The sequence below is a fragment of the Prionailurus bengalensis genome, chromosome B1 (genome assembly GCF_016509475.1).
Source record: "Prionailurus bengalensis isolate Pbe53 chromosome B1, Fcat_Pben_1.1_paternal_pri, whole genome shotgun sequence".
NCBI classification, from domain to species: Eukaryota; Metazoa; Chordata; class Mammalia; order Carnivora; family Felidae; genus Prionailurus; species Prionailurus bengalensis.
This window is the reverse complement of record NC_057344.1, coordinates 86049974-86070603: the sequence shown is the minus strand read 5'-3', so window position 1 is coordinate 86070603 and position 20630 is coordinate 86049974. Positions and strand designations below refer to the sequence as shown.

Below are 20630 nucleotides of genomic sequence, written 5' to 3'. Positions count from 1 at the left end.
CAGAGAGAGACAGAACATGAACAGGCAAGGGACAGAGAGAGAGGGAGACACAGAATCGGAAACAGGCTCCAGGCTCTGAGCCATCAGCCCAGAGCCCGACGCGGGGCTCGAACTCACGGACCGCGAGATCGTGACCTGGCTGAAGTCGGACGCTTAACCGACTGCACCACCCAGGCGCCCCCTATTTTTTTTAATGTTTATTTATTTTTGAGAGAGAGAAAGAGCGCGAGCGGGGTAGGGGCAGAGAGAAAGGGAGACACAGAATCCGAAGCAGGCTCCAGGCTCCAAGATGTCAGCACAGCGCCCGACACAGGGCTTGAACTCACAGACGTGAGATCATGACCTGAGCTGAAGTTGGACGCCCAATGGACTGAGCCACCCAGGTGCCCCTGAAATTGCCAATTTTTCATGAAGTTTACTGAATTACAACTTTACTGTTCTCTATATTTTTATGGACTGGCAAAATGGACAATGGTACCACGAGGCTTCTTTCTATTAGATCACTCTTTAAATCACCAGAAGTTTATATTGCCCTTTATTTACATTTTACTGTGTCTAGATTACTTTTACTACATGCTTATAATACTATAAAATTAGAAGCATCAGAAATTGTTCTTTCCCTTTTCCAACCATTTTTTTCAACTATCACCTAATACAGTGAAAATGGCAGGTATCTCTCAATTCATTTCAAGTTTTAACTTCCAAAGACTGTTGTAGTAGCTGTATCTCAATTAATCATCAGCACTTTGATTACTTAACTTTCTGTAGATCGCAGAACTAGGTTTTAAAAGAAATGTACTCATGGAGTTTAAAATTTAAAAGAGAAAGAATAATCACCTTAAACAGCTAAACAACACTTTCATTTGCAAATAAAAAATTCTAAAATAAGTGAGGTGAAGTCTATAACAATAATATATTTAAGCAGTTGCTGACACAATACAATTGATGCATTCTTACCATCAAAAATATTTCTGAAAAATTTCCTGATCGTCCCAATATTATCTATGAATATTCCTCAGTGTAAAAGTTCTTCTGGATTGACAAGATGTACAAAAATCTCCGCAAGGTTTTTCAGACTTCTGTTAGTCACCACCTCAAAACATATCTTAACAATGATGAGCCAGAAATGCAGGTGAGCCTTATTAAATGTCTACCTCATTATCACCTCCCTTTCTAATTCATCCTCCTATTTAGCATCTTCTTTCCTCAGAGAAATAAGAAAAACGACTTATTTTATCTCTAGAACTGCAAATTACACTACCTTATCTTTTATCTGAAGAGGGCCAGCAGTGTCCAAAATAAGACTGAAAACCTTTCTCTTAGAAATGCTTAGCGCTCTTTAGTCAGTGACAAATTCCTATTTTGATAATAAAAATCTTCTGCATATTTACTTAGTAATAAAACTGTGCTAGGTGCAATGCATAAATTTCTGTAATACATGAGAATTCTAAAACATGGCAAGAAATAGTTAGAAAAAAAGCAGTGTTTTTCTATTTATTTAGAAAATGACTACTATTAAAACTGAAATGAATCTTAGAGGTCACTCTCCTCTATATTCTGTGAAGGAATAATTTACAACTCATTTTGCAGTAACCTTACCTCTGAGGAGAGTTCACCTTCATTAACATCAATTTCTTCTGAATTTTCATCAAAATCTTCCATCTCACCACCATCATCCATAAATTCTGCATTAATTGAGATGAACAGAAGACCCAAATATAGCCAAAATCTTTGGAAATACATACTGATTACCTGTGAAATTAAGAGTTATCAGTGAAAAGAAAAGTTGTGAAAAATATGGAAGTACACTTACAAAGAAATAGTTTCTCTTTAATACCTCTTTTGTTCTAGGATAGCTTCATTAATGGCGGTATTTAAATTATACTTTGAATAAATAAAATACAAACTTCAACTCCTACAGGACACAGATTCTACAGCTACACACCTGCCTCTAAAAACAAAGAACCAAGAGCACAAAACCTAAAGAGATAAGCAACAGTGATTGCCAAACTCAAATATTATGTGGACTCCTTTAAAAGAAAGAAAAGGTTGGGGTTGGCACATGGTTGGCTCAGCAGATTAAGCATCTGATTCTTGATTTTGGCTCCCATCATGATCTCAAGGTTCGTGAGATCCACTGGGCTCTGTGCTGACAGCATGGAGCCTGCTTGGAATTCTCTCTCTGCCCCTCCCCTGCTCTCTCACACTCTGTCTCCCTCTCTCTCGCTCTCAAAATAAACAAGTAAACATTAAAAAAAATCATGGTTCTCAAATTTATTACAATCTTGCTTAAGTATATATAAACATACAACTGAAGTTTCATAATTATAAAACCAAAGTATGTTTACATATAAACACCAAAAACCTAAAGAAAAATTTTTTTATCATAATTTCACGTAAGTCTTTTACTGAATCAAATCACAGCTAAAGACAAATAAATATGGGCTTACTGCAATCAGGTTGACTGTATTAGATAAACTTCTTTTACATTTATCATAATACTTTGATGACTCAATAATCTAACCATTTCTCTAAGTACTGCAAAATGTCTGTTCATTATTATAGCATTACTTGAGTAGAAATCAAATATAATTTGGCTGCCTTTTGGCAGAAATACATGATTTGTATGTCTTGCTCTATTCTCATTAACATGTTAAAATTCAAGTTTTATTTTTTGGTGCCAATGGCCTTTTAAACACAAAGTAAATGTGGATACTGAACTCGTGTGGCAGTCCTTGGTTATAAGGTGGTCAGAGATCCAGATGATCCATAGTACAGTTCTATTACTTTTTTCCCCCAGTTACCATCATTATGAAAGCTTTTTTTTTAAATTTTTTTAATCTTTATTTATTTTTGAGAGAGAGATAGCATGTGAGCAGGGGAGGAGCAGAGAGACAGGGAGACACAGAATAGGAAGAAGGCTCCAGGCTCCAAGTTGTCATCACAGAGCCCGACACGGGGCTTGAACTCATGAACCGTGAGACCATGACCTGAGCCGAAGTCAGACGCTTAACTGACTGGGCCACCCAGGGGCCCCATGAAAACTTTTTTTAAAAGTAAATTCTTATCACTCTTAGATCTTTCAGAACGTTTCTATAGACCTACATTGGTCCGCTTTAGAAACACTGGTATGAGATTAGCAATTTACATCCACCAGAATGGCTATAATCAAAAAGAGAAAGTAACAACTCCTGAGAGGATATAAAGAAATTGGCACCTTTATACATTGCTGGTAGGAATGTATAATGATGTAAGTTTTGGAAGATAGTATGTCAGTCCTTTAAAATGTTAAAAATAGAATTACCCTATAACCTAGCAATTCCACTACTAGGTATCTGCCAGAGAGAAATAAAAACATATATCTACACAAAAACTTAAATATGGATGCTTAAAGAAACATTTTCATAATTAGCCAAAAGGTACAAACAACACAAATATCCATCTACTAATGGTTAGACAAAATATGGGCTATCTATACAATAAAATATTACTTAGCAATAAAACTGAATGGTATACTGATATGTTCAAGATAGATGAATCTCAAAAAACATGCTGAGTGAAAGAAGCCCGTAATAAAAGACCACATATTGTATGATCCCATTGAAAAGAAATAGGTAAATTTATAGAAACAGAAAATAGATTCAGTGAGTGCCTAGGGAAAGGAATTGGAAGAAAGGGTTAAGGGAGGTAAGGTTTTTGGGGAGGTAATGAAAATGTTCTAAAATTGGATATGGTAATGGTTACATAACTCTGTTAAGTATATTAAAACCCATTGACTTTTACACATTAAACAAGTGAACTTGAAAGTGCAAATACTGTATTAATAAAGTTGTTCTTAGAAAATAAACATTATAAAAAGTTTTTTTTCCCATACAGTTAGCCCAACTAATTAGAACCTTTCTTTTTTTTTTTTTTTAAATCCCCATCCCCTATATCTCCCATCCACCCACCCACCTTCCCTCTGGTAACAATCTGTTCTGTATAGTTAAAAGCCTGTTCCTTGGTTTGTCTCTCCTCACATGGTGAGATCACATGGTATTTGTGAGATCACAAATGGTATTTGTCTTTCTCTGACTGCCTTATTTCATTCAGCATAATACTCTCTTGTTCTATCAGTGTTGTTGCAAATGGCAAGATTTCATTCCTTTTTATGGCTAATATTCCATTGTATATATATATACCACAACTTCTTTATCACTCATCCATCAATGGACACTTGGGCTGTTTCCATGGTTTGGCTACATCCCATGAAGTAGTGTTTTTGTGTTTTGGGGGTAAATACCCACTAGTGTGATTACTGGATCATAGGGTAGTTCTACTTTTGATTTTTTGAGGAAACTCCATACTGTTTTCCACAATGACTGCACCAATTTTTATTCCCACAAACAGTGCAAAAGGGTTCCTTTTTCTCCACATCCTTGCCAATGCTTGTTTCTTGTATTTTTGATTTTAGCCATTCTGACAGGTATGAGATGATATCTCATTGTAATTTGATTTGCATTTCCCTGATGATGAGTGATACAGAGTATCTTCTCATGTGTCTGTTGGCCATCTGTATGTCTTTTTTTGAGGAAATGTCTGTTCATGTTTTGTGTCCATTTTTAAGTAGATTGTTTTTTGAGTGTTGAGTTGTATCAGTTCTTTGTATATTCTGGATCCTAACCCTTTATCACATGTCATTTGCAAAGATCTTCTCCCATTCCATAGGTTGCCTTTTAGTTTTAGTTTCCTTCACTGTGCAGAAACTTCTAATTGTGATGTAGTCCCAACAGTTTTTGCTTTTATTTCCCTTGCCTCAAGAGACATATCTAGAAAAAATGTTGCTATAGCTGATGTCAGAGAGATTACTGCCTATACTCCCTTCAAAAACTTTTATGGTTTCAGGTCTTTAATCCATTTTGAGTTTGTTATTGTGTATGGTGAAAGAAAATGGTCCAGTTTCATTCTTTTGCATGTGGCTGTACAGTTTTCCCAACACCATTTGTTGAAAAGACTTTTCCTATTATATATTCATTCCTTCTTTATTAAAGATTACTTGACCATATAACTGTGGATTTATTTCTGGGTTTTCTGTTCTATTCCATTGATCAATGTGTCTATTTTTATGCCAGCACCAAACTGTTTTAATTACTACCACTTTGTAATATAACTTGAAGTCTGGAATTGTGATACTTCCAGTTTTGTTTGTCAAGGTTGTTTTGGCTATTTGAGGTCCTTTCTGGTTCCATACAAATTTTAAGATTGTTTTTCTAGTTCTGTGAAAATCGCTCTTGGCATTTTTATAGGGATTGCTTAAATCTGTAGATTGTTTTGGGTAGTATAGGGCCTTTTTAACAATATTTGTTCTTCTAACCCATGAGCATGGAATGTCTTTCCATTTCTTTGAGTCATACTGAATTTCTTTCATCAATGTTTTCTAGTTTTCAGAGTATAGGTCTTTCACTTCTTTGGTTATGTTTATTCCTAGATATTTTATTGTTTTTGGTGTAATTGTAAATGGAATGGTCTTCTTAATTTCACTTTCTGCTGCTTCATTATTAGCATATAGGAATGCAACATATTTCTATACATTGATTTTGTATCCCGCAAATTTAATGAATTCATTTATCAGTTCTAGTAGATTTTGGTGGAGTCTTTCAGGTTTTCTATATATAGTTATCATGTCACCTGCAAATACTGAAAGTTTTGCTTCTTCCTTACCATTTTGGATGCCCTTTATTTTTTTATGTTGTCTAATTGCTGTGGCTAGAACTTTCGGTATTACATTGAATAAAAGTGGTGAGAGTGAACATCCTTGTCTTGCTCCTGACCTTAGGGGGAAAGCTCTGTTTTTCATCATTGAGCACTGTGTTGGCTATGGGTTTTTAATATAAAATCTCTATTATTTTGAGATATGTTCCCTCTAGAACTACTTTGCAGAGGTTTTTTTTTATCATGAATTGATGTTGTACTCTGTCAAATTATTTTTCTGCATCTGTTGAAATGATATGGTTTTCATCCTTTCTCTTATTGATGTGACGTTATCATGTTGATTGTTCTGCAAGTATTGAACCACCCTTGCATCCTAAGAATAAATCCCACTTGATCATGGTGTATTATTTTTTTAAATATATTCTTGAATTCAGTTTGCTAATATTTTGTTGAGGATTTTTGCACCTATATTTATGAAAGATGTTGGCCTGTAGTTCTGTCTTTTCTTGTGGTGTCTTTATCTGGTTTTGGTAGCAGGGTGGTACTGGCCTCATAGAATGAATTTGGAAGTTTTCCTTCCTGTTATATTTTTTGAAATAGTTTGAGAAGGGCTATTACTCTTCTTTAAATGTTTGGTAGAATTTGGGGCACCTGGGTGGCTCAGCCAGTTAAGAGTCCAACTCTTGGTTTTGGCTCAGGTCAAGATCTCACAGCTCGTGGGTTCAAGCCCTGCATCCAGCCCCACGTCCAGCTTGCATTGAGTCCCATGTCGGGCTCCAGGATCCATGCTGCCACTGCTAGTGCAGAGCCTGCTTGGGGTTGTCTAACTCCTCTCCCTCTTTGCCCCTCCCCTGCTCACACACTCTCTTTCTCTCTCTCAAAATAAATAAACTTAAAAAAAAAAAGACTTTTCAATGTTTGGTAGAATTTGCCTGTGAGGCCGTCTGGTACTATATTTTGTTTGTTGGGAGTTTTTTGATTACTGATTCAATTTCACTGCTGGTAATTAGTCTGTTCAAATTTTCTATTTCTTCCCGTTTTAGTCTTGGTAGGCTACATATTTGTTTCTAGGAATTTATCCATTTCTTCTAAGTTGTCCAATTTGTTGGCATATGGGTTTTTATAATATTGTTACAACTGTTTGTATTTCTGTGGTGTCAGTTGTTATTTCTCCTCTTTCATTAGTAATTTTGTTTATCTTCTTTATTTTTTTACTGAGTCTTGCTAGAGGCTTATCAATTTTGTTGATCATTTCAAAGAACCAGCTTCTGGTTTCACTGAGTTGTGATTAGAACTTTCTCTAATGAGATCAAAACTTTATGTGAATATGTGGGCCAGTTGGCCTTGATTTCTTCTAAGGGACACTGAATATAACACTAAAGCTTACTTTGAAAAATGTGTGTTTTTTTTCTATGACACCATTGAAATTTACAATAGGAATATTCTATATTAAAAAGTGTGTCAATATCACCATCTTTATGGACAAAGACAACACAAAAAATGATGCATGCTGTTATTTGTTGGAAGAGTTTGAGAACTCTCTGAATCATAAAAAAGAGGTGTAACTGAGAAAGTAAATTTAAAGAGATCAATTGGACTCAATAACCATAGGTAGGTTTATTTAAAAATTTTTGTACTTATTGACAGAGAAATGAGTGCACTGCAAATTGCTTATTAATTGTTAAAATTCTAAAGCTTCAGGTGTGCCTGGGTGGCTTAGTTGGTTAAGTTGCCAACTCTTGATTTTGGCTCAGGTCATGATCTCATGGTTCATGAGATCAAGCCCCACATTGGGATCTGTGCTGACAGCAAAGAGCCTGCTTAGGATTCTCTCTCTCTCTCTCTCTCTCTCTCTCTCTCTCTCTCTCTGCCCCTCCCCGATGCATGCATGCATGCTCACATGTGCTCTCTCTCCCTCTCTCTCAAAATAAATAAACATTTAAAAAAATTATAATAATTCTAAAAGCTTCATTGTTCTAAAGTTTTACAAGCCTTGCATATTTACATAATGTAGTAAAGTCTTTTGCTTGAGTTACTATTTGAGTAAAACAGAAATGCATAAAATAACAGTAATAATGAACATTAGTATCACTGGTGGCCCATATCTCCTCCTTTAAAATTAAAACACACTTTAGTTTCCTAATAGTTTGTCCAAAAAAATATTCTAAGTGCTTTGTTTGAGCTCTGGTGTATTGGGCTGTTGGGAAAAGTTAAGGTGAAACCAAGCAGGCAGTGCTCTCTCTGGAATCCTATTCTCACATCAACCAGGGCAATCCCCATTCTATTTTCTATATTATAGTTCTTCCTAACTTTCCCTCAGAAATAAACAGTTGGCAAAGCTTCATGAAAAAAAGTTTCGAAAATCTTTTATCTTAAAATCTGTCTCTTCTCTAAAGTTCTAGGACTATGATCATGCATTTGCATAAAAGGAGGAGCCAAATTAATCTCTGCAGCCCAGGACGTGAATAGGATAGGCATTATTACTTCCCATCTACAAATTGAAAACAGATTTTAAAACTTGGTCAAAGTCACATGGGTTGAAAATGTAAAACAAGATCAGAATCTAGAACTGTACATTAATATACCATGCTACCTCTAAATTTAATCTTATCCCACTGCATTATTATATGCTTTTTGATAAAGCAACAGAAAGAAATTACAAAAATAGTAACAGCATATGTTTTCAAAATTCTTGAAAATTTCTCAAATTTAGGTTATTAGCATTACGTTATTAAGATATTTACCCAGAAATGAATACATGACCTTACTACAGAAGTGAAATACTTAAAAATAAATTGCTATTGGTCACAAACCATTCTGTAGCCAATGCAGTTCTATAGATAATAGTCTCCATTTAAAAATGATGTAGTTCAAGGTTGTTGCTGCTGTTCATTCCTTTTTTAAAAAAATCAGAAATATAGACCTAATAGTTTCTGTTTAATTCTTGAGTGCTCTGTTATTATTCAATGATGCACCAGCTGACAACTGAGAATTAAATCATGAAGGTCAGGGGCGCCTGGATGGCTCAGTCATTAAGCATCTGACTTCGACTCAGGTCATGATCTCACAGTTTGCAAGTAAGAGTCTCACATAGGTTCACAGAGCTCCAGCCCTGTCTTGGGTGAATATGAGCCCCACTTTGGGTAAAACATGAGCTCCAGATGAGCCCCAATTTCCTCTCTCTCTCTCTCCCCCCCCCCTTTTGGATTCTCTCTCTCTGCCCCTCGCTCACTTGCACGTTCTCTGTGTCAAAAAAAAAAATCATGGTCACAGTATTACTGGAAAGATATCACACTATGGTACCAATAATCATCAAGCTTCAAACAAAACTATGAAGTTTGTCACATATTTCTTAAAGGAAGTGGTAAAATATGGCCAGGTCTGTATTGGAACTTTGAGAGGCCTGACAATGGGGTACTACCACAAAACACAAGTAACTAATTTGTGTAAAGACATGTTTTTAATTGTGGTAGAATACGCAACATAAAAGCTACCATTTAAACCAATTTTAACTGTTCAATTCAGTAGTGCATTTACACCATTGTATAACCAATCTCCAGAACTCTCTTCATCTTGTACAGCTAATAACTCTATACCATTAAGCAACAATGTTCTCATTCATCCTCCCTCAAACCCCTGGCAACCATCATTCCTTTACTAGTTCTTACATTTTTTTTGGTATAGTCTTTAAGGTTTTTTCTACATATAACATCATGTTATCTATGAATAAATTTTATTTCTTCCTTTTTAATTTTATTTCTTTTTCTTGCCTAATTGCTCCTTCCAGGACTCCCAATAATATGTTGAATAGAAGTGTCAAAAACAGACATACTTGTTTTGTTCTAGTTCTTAGAGGAAAAGCTTTCAGTCATTCACCATTGAGTATGGTGTTAGCTGTTGGCTTTTTACATACGGCCTTTATTATGTTGTTACTATTAAAGGTAGTTTCTTTCTATACATAGTTTGAGTGTCCATCATATAAAGGTGCTGAATCGTGTCAATTGCTGTTTCTGCATCAATTGAGATAATCATGCCCCCCCTCCATTTTCATAATGTATTATAGTACATTGATTAATTTTCGTATGTTGAAACATCCTTGCATGCTGGGAATAAATCCCACTTGTTCATGGTGCATAATCTTTTTAATATACTTCTGAATTCTGTTTGCTAGTATTTTGTTAAGGATTGTGGCATCAACATTCATTAGGGATATTGGTCTGTAGTTTTCTTGTAGTTTCTTTGTCTGGCTTTGGTATCAGGGTAACACTACCCTCATGGAATGAGTTTGGAAGTGTTCCTTCCTCTTCAATTTGTCAAAAGAATTAGAGGAGGATTGGTAATAATTTTTCTTTCAATGTTCGGTAGACAAATAGACTTTATTTGCTCCTAGGCTTTTATTTGTTGGAAGGTTTTTGATTACTGATTCAATCTCCTTTCTAGTTATAGATCTTTTCAGATTTTCTATTTCATCATGATTTAGTCTTAATAGATTCTATGTTCTAGGAGTTTATCCTTTTCATCTAGATTAACCAGATGTTGGCATATAATTGTTCATAGTATTCTCTTACAGTCCTTTTTATATCTATCTACACAATCAGGTGTAATGTCCTCTCTTTCACTTCTGATTTTAGTTGAGTCTTTTTTTTTCTTACTCAGTATAGCTAAAGCTTGGTTAATTTTGTTGATCTTTTCAAAAAACCAACTCTTAGTTTCAGTGATTTTCTCTATTGCTTATCTACTCTCTATTCCATTTCTCTCTCTCATCTAATCTTTATTATTTCTTTCCTTCTTCTAGTATTGGTTTTTCTAGTTCTTTAAGGTCTAAAGTTAGGTTGTGAATTTTAGATCTTTATTTTTTAATGTAAACATCAACAGCTATAAATTTCCCTTTTTGCAAAACTTTCACTGTATCTCATAAGTTTTGGTATGTTGCATTTCTGTTTTCACTTATCTCAAGATATTTTCTATGTTGCATTTCTGTTTTCACTTATCTCAAGATATTTTCTAATTTCCTTATGATTTCCTCTTTGGCCTTTTGGTATGTTTAAGAGTGTGTTGTTTAATTTCCACATATTTGTGGATTTTCCTGGTTTCCTTCTGCTATTGATTTCTCATTTCATTACATTATAATTTGGAAAAAATACCATGTATGATTTCAGTTTTTAAAAAAATTATTAAGATATGTTCTTTGGCCTAACATATGGTCTATCCTACAAAATATTCCATGTATACTTAAGAAAAAATAATTATTTTGGGGAGCCTGGGTGGCTCACTTAGTTAAGTGTCTGACCCTTGGTTTTAGCTCAGGTCATACTCTCACGGTTTCATGAGTTTGAGCCCCATATTGAGCTCTGCACTGGCAGTGTGAAGCCTGCTTAGGATTTTCTCTCTTCCTGTCTCTGCCCTTGTCCCAACTTGTACTATCTCTGTCTCTTTTAAAATAAATAAATAAGTGTAAAAAAAAGAAAAATAATGTATTTGTATCAATATTCATCAGGAATATTGGTCTGTACTTTTCTTGTAGTGTCTTTGCCTAGCTTTGGTGTCTGAGTAATACTGTCCTCATAAAATGACTCTGAAAGTATTCTCTCCTCTTTGATTTTTTGGAACAGTTTGAGGAAGACTGATATTAATATTTATTTCAATTGATTGGTATTAATTTTTCTTACTGTTATTAGATAGAGTGTTCTGTATATGTCTATTAGGTCCAGTTGGTGTATAGTATTGTTCAAGTCCTCTATTTCCTTATTGATTTAAATGGTTATATGATTTTAGTGTAGCCAGCACTTGTTTATATGGTATAAGGTAAAACATGTAATGCTGATACTATCCCCTCTGCCCCCGGTTATAAACATATAAAAAATTGTAGGCCCAGGGTTCTAAGCTTCCTGTGTATTCCTTACTCCACACAGATTGCTGAAATCACTAAATAGTATTTGTGCCTTCATAAGGTAGAAGGGAGGCCCTAGAGAAATCCGTCTATTGTCATGTACCCGTCATCTCATGTATGTTCTCTGCACTGCTTCTGCACTGATTCAATAACAAATTACAGCACATGTGACTTTGGCCAAGTATGAGATGCCATTCTCGCTCATCTCTGAAACCAAGACCAAGCAGCCTGATCTACCTCGAAGCGTTTCATCAACATTACCTAAAAGCCCTATTGAATCTCCACTGTGAGCCCACAGTCACAAATTATAAAGTGCAGCTCGTTTACTGGTATTGAAGTAATGCTCACTCCCACATCGAAGGTAGCTGCTGCTAGAGCACGAAAACAAAAAACAATCACAGGATACCCAATGATTGTTTTAAAGCGTGAGAGACATTGTTGGCTGATCACCATGCCCAAGGGACATGACTGGACTACATTTTCCTTGGCGTTAGGTGAGACCCCAGAAAAGCCAATGACATAGTTGTAGACTGAGTCTGAAGGCCTGAGAGCCAAAAGTCAATGGTAAAAGTTCAAGCCTGAAAGCCAGCAGGCTCGGGACGCAAACACAACTAATGTTTCAGTTCGAGTCCAAAGACAGAAAAAGACTGAAGTCCCAGCTCAAACAGTCAGGCAGGAGGAATTCCCTCTTCCTCACCAGAGGGTCAGCCTTTCTGTTCAATTCAGGCCTTCATCTGACTGGATGAAGTACCCACACTGGGAAGAGCAATCTGCTTTCCTCAGCCTGTCACTCAAATTTTAACCTCATCCAAAAACACCCTCACATACACACCCAGAATAACGTTTAAACGTACCTGGTCACCTTGTGGTTCAGTCAAGTTGGCACACTCCTCCAGAATGCCCACAACCAGAAATTGTGTTAGGTCTCTGAGATAGTTTTATTTTCTATTGGAGCACTACCTTGACTAATACATACTTTTAACTAACACCAGGCATTTTTTTTTTCTAAATCAGAAAAACCTAGAAATAATGAAAATACCTCAAGCAATACAGCACAACAGTAGAAAAAGAACCATAAGAGCAGAAATAATAGTTGAAAATACAACTTTCTGGGAGTTCGGACACTGCAGTACTACAAAACATTTCAAGAAGTCTGGATCTGATCCTAGAAGGTGAGAAACTACCGAGGTCTGAGATTAATGAAATGAACAAAGATGAAATCCTGGATATAAAAATATTACTTTGGTTATACTAGGCTCATTTTCAAAATAATGTTTATATAAATATTATAAAAATATACTTACCTATGTATTTAGGATTTATACTACTTCTACATAGTTCCAAAGAATAGCTTGAGGTATCATGCAAAACAAAAAAACAGACAAAAGTTGCTGAGGACTGGTACTCCTTCTCATTTCTGTATTCCCAGTACCCAAGAGTGCTGGCATGTGATAGGAACAGATACATGTGTATAGAATCAATGAATGAATGCATATGTAAGAGGGGGAAAAAAAGCCAGGTGGCAGAGGGACTAGACGTTAGTAAGCAACAAACTAGGATGAGTTTCTTGTTGAGGGAGTACGCAGCAATAAATTTAGCAAAAAGATTTTTACACAATTAGAGGAAAGCAAAAATAAAATGAGGGAGCTTTCATTGTCTACAAAAGTCTACGAGATCCTTAAAGAGAAAAATCCTCTTTTAGAATTAACTGCTAGAAAAATGTATGGACTGAATCCCTACATAATAAATGTCTTTATTGTCTTCAGAGAAAAACAGTTATGTCAATACTTCTAACATTGGCCTCCTAAAGTTTGTTAGAACATTGGTAAAACTTAACACAGCAAACGTATTTCTATAGAGAAAAGAGATAATGGTCCAGAAAGTTTGCAATTTTATGATCTAATTTAATATGGGGAAATTAATCATATTTTTAAGTTCTATTCTATATCTATTAAGAAACATCTCTTCATATGAGTTATTTCAGAATCTTGCTACAGACAGCATTTTAACCACCCAATTCATAATTTACTAGGAAAGATAGTGAACAAAAAGATCAAATTAAGAGGTTTTGTGTTACCGTATCGCAAAAATAAAACTGGACAAATTCTCACCAAAATTAGAGGGCATTCTTAGAGTTTTCTATGTAACACATAGAAAATTCACTTTGAAAGATCACAAATGAGGTAGAGAGGCAGGTAATAGCGGCATCTTAGAAGGCAGCCTTCTTCCAAAGAAGCTGCAAGATTCCATTTGAAATGCAGTTATTTTCTCACAGAAGAAACGAGCATGCTTCAGAATAAGCTGCATCAGGGATTTATTAATCGTGATGGCTGATGTGTCCAGAAATTCAGGGAAGGTTAGCCAATAGATAATAAAATTCATCATTCACAAATTCATTTAACAACTATTTATGATTGCCAATTATGTGCCAGGAACTATGTTAGACGCTGAATTTACAGTAATTAGCAAAACATACATAGAAAGGCCTTGATCTGAAAGAGCTTCTAGTCTAGGATGGAAAGCAGACATCAAACGAATAACCCAGGTATTACAGGTAAACTATAATACAGAAAAGTAAATAAGTTCTGGGGTGCCTGGCTGACTCAGACGGTGGAGCATGAGACTCTTGATCTCAGGGTTGTGAGTTCGAGCCCCACTCTGGGTATAGAGATTACTTAAAAATAAAATCTTTAAAAAAAGAAAAGTAAATAAGTTCTAAGAGTTGGTAACTGGGAAACTGAATTTGCATAGTAGGGGAAAGGTCAGAGAAAGCCTCCTTGAGAAAGTTACATTTAAGGTGTGATGTAAAGGATAGAGAGGGGTGATTTCCCTAGGCCAAGGACAAAGGAAGCAGCAGCACGTGATGAAGGAACTGAAAGGGGAAGAGTGGAGCAAGAAGAGTAAGAAGTGCTGTCTCGAGTACATACTATTTTACAAACGTCATTCTAGTCTTTGCAGCACTCTGTGGTGAAGGCATTAGCATCCCATTATACATAAGCAAAGCAAGGCTCAGGGAGATAGGTAACTTACCTAAGAATACAGACTGCCACTAAATAGAAGGGGCAAGACTCAAAGTTAGGTCTAGTTTCAGGCTATACATTCCTTTTACTCAGGCTCTAAGATTAGAACAAATGACATTAAAGTTCTAGGCCTGGGGTGCCTGGGTGGCTCAATCAGTTAAGCATCCGACTTCGGCTCAGGTCATGATCTCACTGCTCATGGGTCAAGCCCCGCATTGGGCTTTACACTGACAGTTCAGAGCCTGGAGCCTGCTTCAGATTCTATGTCACCTTCTCTCTCTGCCCCTCCCCTGCTTGTGCTCCCTCTCTCTCTCAAAAATAATAATTAAATAACTATTAAAAAAATAAAGTTCTAAGCCTATTAAATATAAAGTTAAATATTTTCTCTTCCATCCTTTAGACATATATTTTGGTTTCTGTGGGTTTTTTACTTGAAAATCCCTTTTTTATGTGTATCCAAACTATGACTTATGCATATATAGTTTAAATGGCTTTTAAAATCTTTCCAGCAAAGATTTTAAAGCAGCTTAAGCCTATATAAAAATATAAAAACTAACAACTTCATGGTAATACCTTACATTACTATGACCCTTTAAAATTTTACAGTGCTCATATAAATTTTAAGACATTTAAGAAGATAATTGGCTTACTATCGGAACTATAATTATCACATGCCAGATAACATAAATGTATCTAGGTATCTCCTCTCCTTAACAAAGCTAGAAGGTATGTTTTCATTAACTGTTAATAATACTTCTACTTTCCTACGGTATACAGAATAATGACCCCCCCCCCAAAGATATTTACACCCTAATCCTTGGGTCTTGTGAATGTTACCTCATATAGAAAAAGGGCTTTAAAGATGGAATTAAGGTTGCTAATTAGCTGACCCTAAAATAGAGGGACTATGCTGGATTATCCAGGTGGGCCCAATTTAATTACATGGGCCCTTAAAAGTAGAAGAGAAAGTCCTTGAGAGATGGGTAGAAGAGATTTGAAGAGTAAGAGGAACTTCACCCACCAGAGAGACCTTGTAGACGGAGGAAGGGGGCCGTAAGCCAAGCAATGTGAATAGTCTCTAGAAGCTGAAAACAGCCCTCAGCTGACTGTCAACAAACAGGAACCTTAGTCCTACAGCCACAAGAAACAGAGTTCTGCCACCAACCTGAATGAACAAGGAAGCAGAACTTTCCCAGAGCTTCTAGTAAACAGTGATGCCTGGCCTACGCCTTGATGTTAGCTCCGTGAGACTGTGTCAGACTTCTGGCCTATAGAACTGTGAGAAAATAAATCTGTATTGCTTTAAGATCCTACATTTGTGGGATAAGTTCTGGCAGCAATGAAAACTAATACTTTTATCATTCCTGAGCTTCTTGATTCAACTTCTTTGAAACTGATGCTACTAACAAAGTCATTTTTAATTCTATTGCCTACTGTTCTCCTGACTGCTTTCTTCTTGGAGTCATCTCCTCCCTTGGTTTTTACGTCCCTGTTCCTGATTCTTGATTCTCTTCATCTTCTCTGCCCCCTTCATGGGCACTTTCTCCAATCTTCTGTAAATGTTGCTATTCCTTAGGGTTCCATCCCCAGGCTCTCTTCTTACATTATATATACTCTTGATTTCTACCTATAAAAGCTAGGTAAGGACTCCCAAATCTTACCCACAGCTCAAAAAGCACTCATTTTTTTTTTTACAAATATAATTTATTGTCAAGTTGGCTTACATACAACACCCAGTGCTCATCCCAACAAGTGTCCTCCTCAATGCCCATCACCCACTTTCCCCTCTCCCCCACCTCCCCATCCACCCTCAGTTTGTTCTCTGTATTTGAGTCTCTTGTGGTTTACCTCCCCCCCTCCTTGTTTGTAACTATTTTTTTTTTTCCCAAGCACTCCTTGATTTCAAATCACTATCCATCTTCAAGGGTGTCCCAAAGCTTCTGCTAATTTGAACGTGGGCTTTCCACCCAAATCTGCTTCTCTTATCTCCTGAACGCTCTGCTTCCATTAACCATACCTCCAGTCAGCTAAATCAGTCAAGTTACTTTGTCATTATCATAAGACTATTGTTTCTTACTGATCCCCTATGCCATTGGCAACTGAACGCATTTGGGCATTTCTTAAATGCCTCAGTCTATACCCACGACACAGCCTGATTTAGGAACCTATCATTTCTGAAGAGGATCAACAAACTCCCACTTTGCCTCTTCACTTCCAGTCTTGCCAATCTCCAAATCTATCCTCTCTACCTTCTCTCTAGCATGAGTTTTCGAAAACAAGTCTTACTGTTTATAAAAATGTACAGTAGTTCTTCATAGTGCTCAGCATAAATTCTGTCCTTTTCAAACTCCTTTCTTTCTCTCCAACACTCAACTCTGTAACACATTAATACTTTTCTGTACGCTGTATCTTATAACTGAGAGGCCCTTCTGCTGTTCAGCTTCACTGAGGACTCCCCCAACACTGGTATGCCTCAAAAGTGGTGTTTCAAAGTCACTATTTTTAAAGTCTTAGTTGTCCTGCAGCTTCAGGAGGAACCCAACTACAAGATGATATAACAGAAAGTTATACACTGAACTTGGCACTATCACACCAAGCTTCTAGTTCTATTATTAAAAAGGCAAGAGGTTAAAACTGCTCTGGGCTTGTTTTGTTTTTCATTTTGCCAAGTGAAAGAGTTAAACTACATGATTTAAAGGTCTATTAAAATGGACAATTTTAGCTTCTAATTAAGAGCACTAAAACTCGGTCCTGCAAAGCAGTAAGGCTAACTTATAACACTGTTCAATTTCTAGAGATCCATCAACATACTTGCATCATTCATACACAATTAACTTTATCAACTAGATAATATAATTATCTTTGTTTAATTAAAAAATGTTTATTTATGGGGCACCTGGGTGGCTCAGTTGGTTAAGTGTCTGACTTCAGCTCAAGTCATGATCTCACAGTCTGTGAGTTCGAGCCCCGCGTCGGGCTCTGTGCTGACAGCTCAGAGTCTGGAGCCTGTTTCAGATTCTGTGTCTCTCTCTCTGTCTGCCCCTCCCCTGCTCAGGCTCTGTCTCTCTCTGTCTCAAAAATAAGTAAAAACATTAAAAATTTTTTTTTGTAATGTTTATTTATTTTTGAGGGGTGGGGAGGGGCAGAAAATCCCAAGCAGGCTCCACGCTGTCATTACAGAGCCAGAGATGGGGCCGACTCACCAACCATGATATCATGAACTGAGCCAGGATCAAGAGTCCCAAGCTTAACCAACTGAGCCACCCAGGTAACCCTAATATCGATTATCTTGTTCCAAGGCATCAGGGATAGGTCTACATGGTACTGGAAGACCAAACCAATTAAATATGAAGGCAAAACTGTAAAGTGAAGAGAGGCTAACTTAAGGTGACCAAAAGGAAGGATACCTCGAGTGATTAAATGACATAGAGTGGTGTAAAAACTTTAAGAAATTTTTTCTTAAAAAAATTTCTTTAAATTTTTTTTTTAATGTTTACTTATTATTGAAAGACAGAGACAGTGTGAGCAGGGGAGGGGCAGAGAGAGAGGGAGACACAGAATCAGAAGCGGGCTCCAGGCTCCGAGCTGTCAGCACAGAGCGCGATGCGGCCTCGAACCCACGAACCGTGAGATCATGACCTGAGCCGTAGTCGGACACTTAACCGACTGAGCCACCCAGGCGCCCCTCTTAAAAAGTTTTTAAGTAAATCTTACGACTACATCAGGGTTTTGATGGCTTTTATGCAGCAAAATTTTCAAAAAAAATTAACTCTTCTAATTTGAGACTTCTTCCCATGGCCATTCAATTTACTTTCTCGCTTCTTGCACCACCCCCTCCCCTTCTGAGCTTTATTGACACTTGATTTTAAATCCCAAGCAAATGCCTTCTTGTTACTTGGGCGATGCTAAAATAATATCAGCTAAAATGTCTTGATTGATCGTAAGCAGGCTTTAGGCGATAATGAGTCTATAGTAATTAGGGCTTCACTGGATTCAACCCAACTCTTTTGCTCAGTCCCTGGAGGCACACACCGGGCTCCAAGCAGCGCATCTAGGGAGTGGCCAGGAATTACAGGCCACCACTACCGAGAGGGTTGAATCTGTTTGTTTTACAAAGCTGGGAATTGCGTAAACTGAGCCTTTTTTGTTATTGCTCACGATTTTAAAACTAGTGGGTGGGGTGAGCCGCGCCCTGACACGCCCCGGCCTTCCACACACCCCTCGGGAGCGCGCACCGGGGCTCGAGCTTGGAATGGGGCTGAAATGGTAACCGCTGGAATAACGGACTCGGTTCGCTGGGGCCGCGCAAGCCTTGGAGGCAGAGAACACCAGCCTCCTCGGCGCCCCAGCCCCCGCCTCAGCGCAGCAGGTGGACACAGCGGTTCGGGAGGACCCAACGGACCCGATGTGGCATCAACTCCCTCCGCCCTTGGTGGCTTTTCTCCTCCCGAGGACAGGACAGCCCACCCAAGAACCTCGCTCGGGACACCTCCATCCCAGAACTCAAGAACCACTCCCTCACCTGGCCCCAACCTGTTCAGCCTGGCAGGTCGCCAAAGAAAGGGGTGCGGCCCAGGAATCCCCGCCCTGGGCGTAAATGCAATGACTCCCGATTCCTCACTCTAGCCGGAGCGCAAAGGGCAGTAGGAAAGTGGCGTACTGCCCACGCACCTGTCTTGCGGGCCCGTTTTCAGCAGTGGCAGCTCAGATGTCCGAGTCGCTGCCACTTGGTCCCCGAGTCTCCCCAGACCAATCCCGCCGGCGGCCGCCCAGAAGCGACTGCTAACTGCGCATGCGCGAGCGGCCGCAGGCAGGGAGGAGGCGGCGGCCCGCGCGCACCTGCGTGGAGGCTCAACTGGCGCGGAGGGGTCGCTGCCCAGCGAGGGGAGGCTGCAGCTGCGGGGCCCGCCGTAAGGCGCGCCCTTGGGCCTCGCGCCCGCTCGGAGGTCCAGGAGTGAAGTGGGCTGGCCGGGCACGAATTCCTCCCTCTTAGCCCGAAGAGTTTCTCCTCCCTGCCCTCTCTGCAATCAGAGGGGTAGTGCCTGCTATTGCACATAAATGGATCCTGAGTTTTATATAACTCACATTTTTGAACAGTGTCCAGTTAGTACCCCAAGCCTTTCCTAGAGTTCTAGATGTTAAAAGAGGTCGTTGTGCTCAGCAGGGAGGCTTCCTATTTCGTGTGGGTGTGTGGTTAAGTATAGACGTATTAAATGTTAACGTAACACATTTTCTTTCTAAAATTGCTAATATTTATTGTGTTCTCTGTACTCCAGGGGTTTTACATTATTTTATTTAACCATCACAACCCTAGTGAAGGAACTAAAGATAATTACTTGCCTGAATCTATGATTAACAAATGGTGGAAATAGGGTTTAAATCCAGGCCCATCTCTCTCATAGTGTGTACTTTTAACCAAACACACCAAAATTAAAAATACAACATAAAGGTAGTATTGAATATCAAGTTTCTTTGCCTCATGGATAGTGGATCATACATATTTTTCTAATATTTTATAGCAAATCTTGACTGAATTAGAATGTTTGGGATGTATAGTAGGCATATGTTTAACTGTTTTAAAAAATGCTGAACAAGCTTCCAAAATGGCTGTTTTACATCCCCACCAGAATGTATGAGAATTCCAGTTACACTGCATTTTCACTATTGCATAGTATGGTCAATCTTAGTCTTTCTAGAGACCAATCAATGATGTCTCAATGTGGTTTTAAATGCTATGTAGTTTTCTTATGCATACCAAATCCTCTCCTTAGGACTTCTATCATTTTGTATTTCCAGTGTATGAGAGTGTTTATTTTCCACATAACCTTACCCAACAGAATGCATTGTCAAGCATTTGAATTTTTGTCAACCTCATGACTGATATCTCAGTGTAGTTTCAATTAAAAAAAAATTAATGTTTATTTTTGAAAGAGAGAGCACAAGCAGGAGAGGGACAGAGAGAAAGAAAGAGGTAGATACAGAATCTGAAACAGTCTCCAGGCTCTAAACTGTCAGCACAGAGCCTGTCA

At 37.9% G+C, this 20630-nt stretch overlaps 1 protein-coding gene across 1 annotated transcript in view; it reads right to left on the bottom strand.

Moving 5' to 3' along the window:
• Positions 1-19390, bottom strand: part of CLGN (calmegin) — a 50635-nt gene extending 31245 nt beyond the window's left edge. Inside the window, exons 1-2 of the mRNA XM_043603910.1 lie at positions 19273-19390; positions 1600-1752 (exon numbers count right to left, since the gene is read on the bottom strand). Of these exons, the coding sequence (XP_043459845.1) occupies positions 1600-1743 (144 nt within the window). The 5' untranslated portion in view covers positions 1744-1752; positions 19273-19390. The remainder of the gene's footprint in view (positions 1-1599; positions 1753-19272) is intronic.
• Between the last annotated feature and the right edge of the window lie 1240 nt (positions 19391-20630).